Raw genomic sequence first — 10377 nt, 5'->3', positions numbered from 1 at the left:
GGACTAAAAGTTTCTGAGTAGTCAATGCCTGGTTCTTGGGAAAAACCTTGAGCCACAAGTCTGGCTTTATACCTTGATATACTTCCATCAGGATTCTTCTTAACCTTATATACCCACTTACTGCCAATAATGGTTTTGTTAGGTGGAGAAGGAACCAATTCCCAAGTTCCTTGAGTTTTGAGTGCATTAAACTCTTCTTGCATTGCACTTTGCCAATGTGGACTTGTAGAAGCTGTTCGGAATGTTGATGGTTCCTCCAAATCCTTTATTGCAGCAATAAATGAAAACCCCCCAGTAAAGTCACACTCATTATCCATCGGTAGAGTTTGTAATTCTGGAAATGAACCAATATAACCTGTGTAAGATCTTCTGGAAATGGCACCTGACTTCAACCTGGTGACCATATTGTGAGCTGATTCTTCACTAGTTTCAACTACAGGAAAAGAGATTGGTAGTATTACCTCTAACTGGGAAGGACTATGGACAGGCAACAATGATATTGTACTTGGAGTTGATGTTGAGAGAGTAGGAGAGCTATGAGTATGAGCATTGAGATCATGAGAAACTTGACTTGATGATCTGGGAACCTGTAAGCTATCCACTGGGTGATCTTCCATAATATCTGGATTGGCAGATGACTCGACATGGGTTGGAGATGATGTGGAATCAGGAGCAAAACAGGGTATTTGAACCATGATTGGAGACATTGTTATACTCTGGACCTTATGGAACTCCCCAGAAGACAACTGCAGTCTTGGTTTAAATGGAAATGTAGTCTCATCATGCACCACATGTCTGGACAATACTAGTTTAGTACTACTCAAATCATAGCAGACTACCCCTTTATATCCAGCCACAAAACCAAGAAAAACACATTGCTTCGACTTAGGTTGCAATTTATGTTTAGTATACGGCCTTAAGAATGGATAAACTGCAGATCCAAATATCTTCAATGTATGCAACACAGGGTCTTGTTTAAACAGAAGCTGATATGGAGACTTCATCCCCAAAACCTTACACGGCATTCTGTTGATCAGAAATGCAGCATGAGTACAAGCATAATTCCAGAACTGTAATGGAACTTCAGCCTCGGTTAAAAGTGTGATGGCTGTCTCTACGATGTGCCTATGTTTCCTCTCAGCAAGACCATTCTGCTAAGGTGTGTAAAGACAGGATATGGAATGTGCAGTTCCTTTGAGTGCCAAAAAAGACTGAAATTTGTTACTCATATATTCAGAACCCCCATCTGTCTGTAAGCACTTAATTACAGAATTGAACTGAGTTGTAACAAATGCAAAAAACTTGACAAATACTTGGAAAACATCTGATTTATTGATAATAGGGAAGATCCATACAAATCTTGAGAACTCATCCACAAAACTTACATAGTATCTAAACCCTTCTAAAGACTTAACTGGAGCAGGCCCCCAAATATCAGAATGTACTTTTTCAAACATAGAACTAGCCCTAGTTTCTTTGACAGGAAAGGGTTGTCTACACATTTTTCCAGAAAGACATGAAGAACACACACAAGGTGATGAATCTGCACTAACATTCTGTCCAACATTTCTAAGCATAACAGCAAGCACTTCTGCAGATGGATGCCCAAGCCTCTTATGCCATACAGAAGTCTTTACAGCTTTCCCAAGTAATGCAACAGCTTTATTTTGACCAGCAACCAATCTTCTTGAAAACACAGTCATAGGAATCTCATATAGCTCTCCCCTACTCTTGCCGTGGTACAACATCATTCATGTTGCCTTGTCCTGTCTAAAAAATACACTCTCATCACATATGAACCAGCAATGATTATCTTCACATAATTTCTTAACAGATAAGAGATTAACAGTAATGGTTGGAACATGTAAGACATTCTTGAGAAACAATAAATGTTGTGGAGTTGAAAGGGTTGTAGAACCAATATGATTAACAGTCAAACCTTCCCCATTACCAATAGTGATTTTCTCATCACCATTATACTGCACAGGTTGATTGAGATTCCCAAGATTAGATGTCATATGGTGTGAAGCACCAGTGTCCAACACCCATGTATCAGCTGCAGAGAAATGCTGAACATTCTGACCATATTCTGCAGCAGTCATGTGAGATGGAGCTTGAGCAGAAAATGCAGTAAGAGAAGAAGGTGGAGGTGCCCCCTGATAGGAATAGTTATTCCTATGTCTACAATCCAGAGCATGATGACCTTTCTTTCCACAAATTTGACAGATTATAACTCGATAACCATCACTCCTATTCGAACAGGTTGCAGCAGTATGACCTCTGCGAGAACAAATCTGACATTCAACTATAGGACCTGTTTTGAAGGTAGTATTACCACTCCAAGAAGACCTATTCCCAGTAGAAAAACTATTAGAGTTGTTTCCCCATCTCTGTCTATTCCCATTGTAATAAGGCCTTGAATTATTGAAAGACCCATAACCACTTCTGTTATAGTTTTGAGAAGTATTAGATCCCTGAGAATTATTATACCCATTTCTGTTTTGAAACCTGTTGTTCCCTTGATAGCCTTGAGTATCACCAGTTCGTGAACCAGCATTTGAACTCTCTCCTTGTGAATACCCGAAATTCTGATGACCACCTGTAACTCTATCTCCTTGAACGTACATTGCAGCCATGCCACTTGCCAGAGTAGTAACCCTTGTTTCCATAGCAGATTCAACACCAATCAACTGCGCTCTGAAATCTTTCAGTGGAATAGAAGTCTCCCTTGCTAAAACTACAGTCTTGACAATATCAAACTCCGATGGTAATCCAGATAAAGCAGTAATAACAACATCATTATCAGTAATCCTCTCCCCTGCAGACACAAGCTGATCACGAATGGCTTTCAACCGAAGCAAATACTTGTCAACAGAATCACTGCCTTTTTGAATTGTATGAAACTCAATTTTGAGTTGATTAATCCTAGCCCTTGACACGGACGCATACCGATCTTGTAAGTTTACCCAAGCTTCATGAGACGTTTTACACCCTATTACATATTCCATAGCCTCATCCGACAAAGTAGCAATTAACAGACTCAATAGTGCCATATCTTTCTGAACCCAAGATTTATAAGCTGCTGTGATTTCTGTAGTCACTCCACTCTCAGTGTTAATCACAAACTTTAGTGGACAAGGAGACTCACCAGTAAAAAATTCAAAGAAATCATACCCTCGTAAAACAGATTGAAACTAATAATTCCACTTAACAAAATTGTCATCTTGCAACTTCACAGTTAACATACCAAGCAAACTTTCAATGCGTACTGATTTATCAGACATCTTTATCACGTATTACTGACAAACAAACAATCTCAATCACAAATTTTTTTAACTCCAAACTTCAACAATGATCACCTCTTCAAGATACTACTTCTTGGCATCGGCCTTCTATATGTATATACTTCAAAAACTAAAAATTTCAGCAATGTCACAAATGAACAACTTCAATCATATCACACCACAAATATAATTCTGCTATTGTCAACAAATCTTGGCATCAGCCTTAATCAAATCCAACAAATAACCCATATATGCAAAACCACAAGAAACAGCCCAGTTCGCCATATATCTTCACTGAAGCAAAAACTCAAACACGTGATGTGCAAAGAATAAAGAAAGAAACCAACAACCTGATTGAGAAACCCTCGACCCAAAATTCAGCAAGCCGGCACCAATCCTCCAAGAACTCCAACAAGGCCTTCAACAATCAATCTCCAAGAATTACTCAGCAGAAGAAAACCCCCAAAAAAAATCAACCTTGGCTCGATACCATCTTAACAATGAAGATCAGAACTGCAGAAGAAAGAAGAAAGAAGAAATATAGAGAATCTAGAAGAAAACTTAGAAAGAATATGAAAGGTTTTGTATTTGATAGAATGGTTATTTCTTACAAACATTAGGCTGCAATCGGCCTTTTATATTCCTCTAGTAGTCTAACTACCTTGCTTACTGTGTAAGCCACACATAACCATCCTAACTAACTTTTAACAGAAATATTGATGACATGGCAGATTATGTGGCATTCACTTGAGTCAATATCAGTCAACACTAAGTTCACCACTTCATCGTCCTTATTTAGAAAAAGGTTAAAAAAATTCATTTTCAATGGGGCGTGGATAGAAATTAGGGTAAACTTAAATGCAAGGTGGTGTTTAAATAGAAAAGCTCTTAGTTGTAATAAGGAAGCAATTATGTGATTGTATTTCTAATGAAAAAATAGCTTAACTAATTAAAACTCGTGTGAATATATGAATTTTCCTTTGTTAGTTAATTGAAATCATGTGATGTCACATGTTGGCTCATATATGAATATCATGCTCACCTCATCTATTTAATGTAGACTTATAAACTAAAATTTGAATGGTTATTTTTAATATGAATAAAAAAATAAAAAATATATAGTAAATTGAACGTATGAGTTTCCATAAAAATCGCAACTGACTGAATTGACCATGTTTTCTTAAAAAAACTCGCCAACTCTGGATTGCCCTTGTTTTCTTCAATAGCTAAATATGTTATGGTTATGGAACTCCAAGTTTATTTAGTACTAATTGGGCATAGGATGTGGTAATTTGTTTAATAATTGAACCTCGATCTACCAGGCTTTAGGGACTTGGGGTTTGATTTAGTTTGTGTGTTAAACTTTGGTGTTCTTTACTGTGTATATGTACATGTGAAGAATTCATGTGGAACAAACCTACGGAATGTCCCAGATGCGGAAAAATGAAACTCCTGAAGATAAGGTGGTTGAAATCCTGTCGAGGTTGCCGCCCAAGTCTCTCATGCGATTCAAATGCATACACAAGTCTTGGTGCACTCTCATCAAAAGTTCAAGTTTTGTGGCCAAACACCTCAGTAATTCTATGGACAACAAACTCTCAACCTCCACTTGTATCCTTCTCAACCGTTCTGAAATGCCCGTTTTCCCGGACGACAGTTGGAAGTATGAAGTTTTATGGTCCATGATTAATCTTTCCATTGATAGTGATGATCACAACCTTCATTATAATGTTGAGGACCTAAATATACCGTTTCCAATGGAATACCATCATCCTGTATTGATTCACGGTTATTGCGATGGTATTTTCTGTGTAATTACAGGTGAAAATGTTGTTTTATGCAATCCTGCAATTGGGGAATTCAGGCAACTTCCCGATTCATGCCTTCTTCTACCTGCTCCTCCTGAGAGAAAATTCGAATTGGAAACGACCTTTCGGGCATTGGGATTTGGCTATGATTGCAAAGCTAAAGAATACAAGGTTGTGCGAATTATAGAAAATTGTGAATATTCTGATGATGAGCAAACATATAATCATCGTATTTCTCTTCCTTACACTGCTGAGGTATACACAACGACTGGTAACTCTTGGAAAGAGATCAATATTGATGTATCAAGTAAAGCCTATCCATGTTCTTGTTCAGTGTACTTGAAGGGATTTTGTTATTGGTTTGCAACAGATGGCGAGGAATACATACTTTCATTTGACTTAGGAGATGAGATATTTTCCAGAATACAATTGCCTGCTAGGAAAGAATCCGGTTTTAAGTTTTATAGTCTTTTTCTGTATAATGAATCAGTCACTTCTTATTGCTCTCATTACGATCCAAGCGAGGATTCTAAATTATTTGAAATATGGGTGATGGACAACTATGACGGAGTTAAGAGTTCATGGAAGAAACTCCTGACTGCTGGACCCCTTAAAGGCATTCGTTATCCATTGACACTTTGGAAAGGTGACGAACTTCTTATGCTTGCCTCCGACAAAAGAGCCACCTCCTATAATTCTAGTACCAGAAATCTCAAGTATCTTCATATTCCTCCTATTATCGATGAGATCATAGATTTCGAAGCTCTTATTTATGTGAAAAGTATTGTTCCAATCAAGTGAGGAGTGGTCACAGTTCCATTTTACCCTATTTAATTTGTATGTATGATATAAGGCTTGAGTTTGCACCTACAAATTTTGCTTTCCAGCCTTTGTACTATGCTTATCAAGGGCTACCTTTAGTTTTCGGGCCTTCCAAATTTTGTAATATTTCAAAGTGTATGATAACTATTCTTCTACGGTTACTTAATTAATAATAACAATTCCATTATGTTCGTTTCAAAAAATAAAAATAAAATAAAAACATTACGTTTTTCTTTTTCTTTTTTTCTTCTGAATTCCCTTCTTAAATACTTAATAAGTTTTTCCTCATTTTACATAATCAATTTACAGGCCCTTTATGAAAATGGATTTTTATTATTTTTTTATAAAAATGGGGATTAGGTGTGGAGTCTACTCCACATCGAATTTCAAGGATCCGAACCGTTTATTTTGTAAGTCTCGATTCATAAATCATTCTTATAAAAATTCAATTCAATCCGAAGCCATTTGTCTATTTAATTATTATGATCAAATTTCATTGTTTCTTATATAACAAAGTATTCGTTCATTTCTTTGAACCCAATTAGATGTCTTAAATATTTCCGATTTGGCTAATATTTTGCAAGGATGATCTATGAGGTACAACTTGAAAAATAGACGGTTCGGATCGTTAAATTTCAATATGGTATGGACCCCGCAACTAATCCCCATTTTTATAAGAAAAAAGGGAGAACCCTTCCCTTAAAGGTTTCCTAAATAAATTTCAGGGTGCTAAAAGAAATTTAGGCAACAAAGAATATTTATAGCCTTTTAGCCCCTAACCATAGTTAGTAAAATACGGAGCGGATATAGTATGTGAAAATACGTACATGTATTATTCTGCAATTTTGCTAAAACTTTACTTTGAAAAATTCGGCCACTTTTTTTTTAGAGTAAATTACATAGTAACCCCTCAAGTTTGAGGTCTATTACAACTTCATACAACATCTTTAAAACATTTCACTTTCATACCTCAAGTACTATTTTATTTCAATATAATACATCCGTTAGATTTTCCATCCATTAATCTGTTAAATGCTGATGTGGCTGCCAAATGTGTGCCACGTGTCCCAAAAAAATAATTTTTAATATTTTTTTAAACCTAAATCTTCTAAATAAATTTATAATTTAAAAAATAAAAAAATAAAAAATAAAAATAAAAAACCAAACTCACTTCGTCTTCCCTCCTTCCCTCCCTCCCCCCTCCCCCAAAAACCCAACCTGCAAACTATAACCCAGAAGACGAAGAAGAGAAAAAAAAAAAAAAAAACAAACTCATCTTCATCTTCCCCGACCCCTTCCTTGCAACCCACCCCTTTCTTCCCCCCTCCCGTCTTTCCCAAACCCACCGCACCCATCCTCCACGTCCTCCTCCGCGCCCACCCTCGCACCCACCGCGCACCCATCCCCCGTACCCATCGCGCACCCACCCCCTGTACCCACCCTCTTCCCTCCTCTACACACCCCACTCCTTAAATCCATACCCATTGGGGAAGATGGGATTTGGGTTACAAGGAAAGGGAGATGAGTTTTTTTTTTCCTTTTCTTTTCTTTTCTTTTCTGGATTGCAGGTAGCGTGGAGGGGGGGCTTGAGTGAGGTGGGTCGCGGGGTTGGGGGGTGCTACGGTGAGGTTAGTTGCAGAGGGGGGGGGAGGGATAATCGATGGGGGATCTAGGGAAGGGATAATCGTTTGCAACATACACAAATGAAAACACAAAGCACTCAGTAGTAAGATTAATTTAAGTAGGCAAACATATACACCCATCATTTCTAACCAAAACTCAAATTTAAACAGCAAAAATAAAAATTACCCAATTCATTGCTCACAGGCAAAGTTCAAATGGTAACAAATTAGCACCAAAAAAAAAAAAATTGAGTACATAAATGTAAAAACAAAAAATTTGGGGGCAGAGAGTAGTACCTTTCGAACCCTTTTCCTGCGAATCGCTTCGATTTCGTAGAAGCCGTCATCAAGCTTGTTACGCTCTCTATTTTCGTCATCAGCGCCAGCCTCACCGTCCCCGTCGCCACCTCCCTCATCGTCAGCGTCCTCTTCAGCTTCGCCGTCTCCGTCGTCATCGCCATCTTCTTGGGTAGCTTGAGGTTCCTCCTGATGCTCTTGCTCTTGAGCGGCGGCAGAAGCTTGCTGTTGGTGAAGAGCAAAAGGGGCGTCGGGGTGGTTGTTGCCGGCGTCCCGAACAAGAACAGCACCGGCAGCAGGCATTGCCTCCTTCCAATTGTTGTCCCAAATCTCCCTTCTTCCTACCTTGGTTCTCATTTTTTCTTCTTCTTCTTCTTCTGGGTTGTAGGTTGAGTTTTTTGGGGTTTTTTTGGGGGTGGGGTGGGGTGGGGAGAGGGAAGGCGAAGTGGGGTTTGATTTTTGTTTTTGTTTTTTTTTTCTTTTAAATTTAATTATAAATTTATTTAGAATATTTAGGTTTAAAAAAAATTAAAAAATTATTTTTTTAGCCACGTGGCACACATTTGGCAGCCATGTGGCACAAATGTGTCAGCCACGTCAGCATTTAACAGCTTAATGGATGGAAAATCTAACGGATGTATTAAATTGAAATAAAATTGTACTTAAGGTATGAAAGTGAAATGTTTTAAAGATGTTGTATGGGGTTGTAATAGACCTCAAACTTGAGGGGTTACTATGTAATTTACCCTTTTTTTTAATATTTATTTATTCCTCATCAAACTTATTCCAATATATGTGCTGGATGGGAATTGCTACTAGGCACCCACTATTTCTTGCTATAAAAAGGCTAATAAAGGGTTACACAACAAATGCAAGAGTGAGTCATTTAGGGTTTTGGCAAAATCTCCCATCTCCAAAGGAATCCTACGACCTCTGATTAATTCATTGTCTTCCTTTTCTTCGAGAATATCCTCCGACCTTCACAACCATAAGAACAATATAGAAAGAAAAAAAAATACTCTATCAGAGAATGAATCTCAAACAATCCGTCAGCAAACTAACCGACGTCACACAGAGAATTACAAACCTTCTGCTTACCACTCAAGGCAACGAGGAGAACATGGTGTATTCGCTGTTGGCTATTTAGGTTGTGCTGAGTTTGATAGCATCTGGATCAAACAATCCAACCGAGAACTAATTGCTCTCGTCCCTCTGGTTTTGGTCGATGGATCTCCTAGCGGAGGTCCATGCTTGTCCTTTGCCATGGGCCTTTGAGTCGAAAAGCCTGTCCCCCCTCAAGCCTTCTTTCAAACAAGTGGCTGAAGAAGCGAATGCCAAACTCAATTTTTATGTTCGTGTCGTTTTTTTTGTGTTCGTGTCATTTTTATGTTATACCCGATATCTTAACGGGTCTTGTCATTTAAGACCCGTTAAAGTAAACAGGTAATATGACATGATCCGAAATCAGGTAATATGACCTGGTCCGAAATCGACCTATTAATATTATCAGGTAATATGACCCATTACCTGTTAAAAAATATTTTTTAAATCAATAAATAATGAAAATGAAAAACATAATTTGACACAAAAAATAGAAAACATAATACTAAATTAGTATATGCATACTACATTATCACTAAATATTACTCTAAAACATTAAAAAAAATATTTGTCTTTCAAGTGTTATATACTCCAAAATTAGAGCATAATGAAAAATACTAATACATTACTATAAAATACTAAAAATGTGAAAGGATATGCAAAATGAAGGGAGTTGCGTTTCAAGATTGAGAAACCTTGCACGTTTATATATCCTTTCACATTTTTTTAGACTTGTACATTAAGGATTATGAATTTTATTTATTTTGAACTCCCTTAAAAATACTATTCATGAGGGTTTGTATGGTTTTAAAATTCAAATGATGTTGTACCCATACTCATAGCGTAGAGGATGTGAGCATGAGCCTTTGCATCCTTTTTTTTCTTCACATTTTTCGCACTTGTAAATTAATTATTATAATTATTTTAATGTGTTTGGTATTTTTAAACTACTTGATACTTTTATTTTAATGTCTTTTATAAATTTTTTTAATCTCACTTTTGCCTATTGTATACTATAAATAAATATATAAAACTTAATTTTTTAAAATTTATATAGAATAATAATAAAATAACACATATTTAATATTTAATATACAATATATACATATACACTATGACTATTGTATTTATAGAAAGTTTTTTTTTAGTAGTTTAAAAAATTAAATCATCAAAATAACTTTTTTCTTAACGTTTCGAAACAGGTTACCCGCGTGTCACTTTTTATGTAAACCTATTAATGACCAGTTATTAATGGGTTCTTATTGTGAGACCCAATAATGATCCAATTAGTTATCGTGTTGATTCGAAACCCATTATTTTCGTGTCGTGTTAACCGGTCGTGTAAGAAATTATCAGGTCTAATTTGTGGGCCAAAAGGAGACTAAGGGAGTTATTAAGGAGGCTCTTCCGCCAAATTCAATTGACCATTTAACCAGAGTCATC

General features: G+C 36.8%; 1 protein-coding gene across 1 annotated transcript; it reads left to right on the top strand.

The window, feature by feature from the left end:
- Positions 1-4502: 4502 nt before the first annotated feature.
- Positions 4503-6101, top strand: LOC103426174 (F-box/kelch-repeat protein At3g06240). Its single transcript, XM_008364263.3, has one exon. The coding sequence runs from the start codon at positions 4709-4711 to the stop codon at positions 5891-5893; it is 1185 nt and encodes a 394-aa protein (XP_008362485.3). The 5' UTR covers positions 4503-4708; the 3' UTR covers positions 5894-6101.
- Positions 6102-10377: the final 4276 nt, after the last annotated feature.

The sequence above is a fragment of the Malus domestica genome, chromosome 17, assembly GCF_042453785.1.
Source record: "Malus domestica chromosome 17, GDT2T_hap1".
NCBI lineage: Eukaryota > Viridiplantae > Streptophyta > Magnoliopsida > Rosales > Rosaceae > Malus > Malus domestica.
The sequence above is the reverse complement of the archived record's forward strand: the minus strand, read 5'-3'. Positions and strand labels throughout refer to the sequence as shown.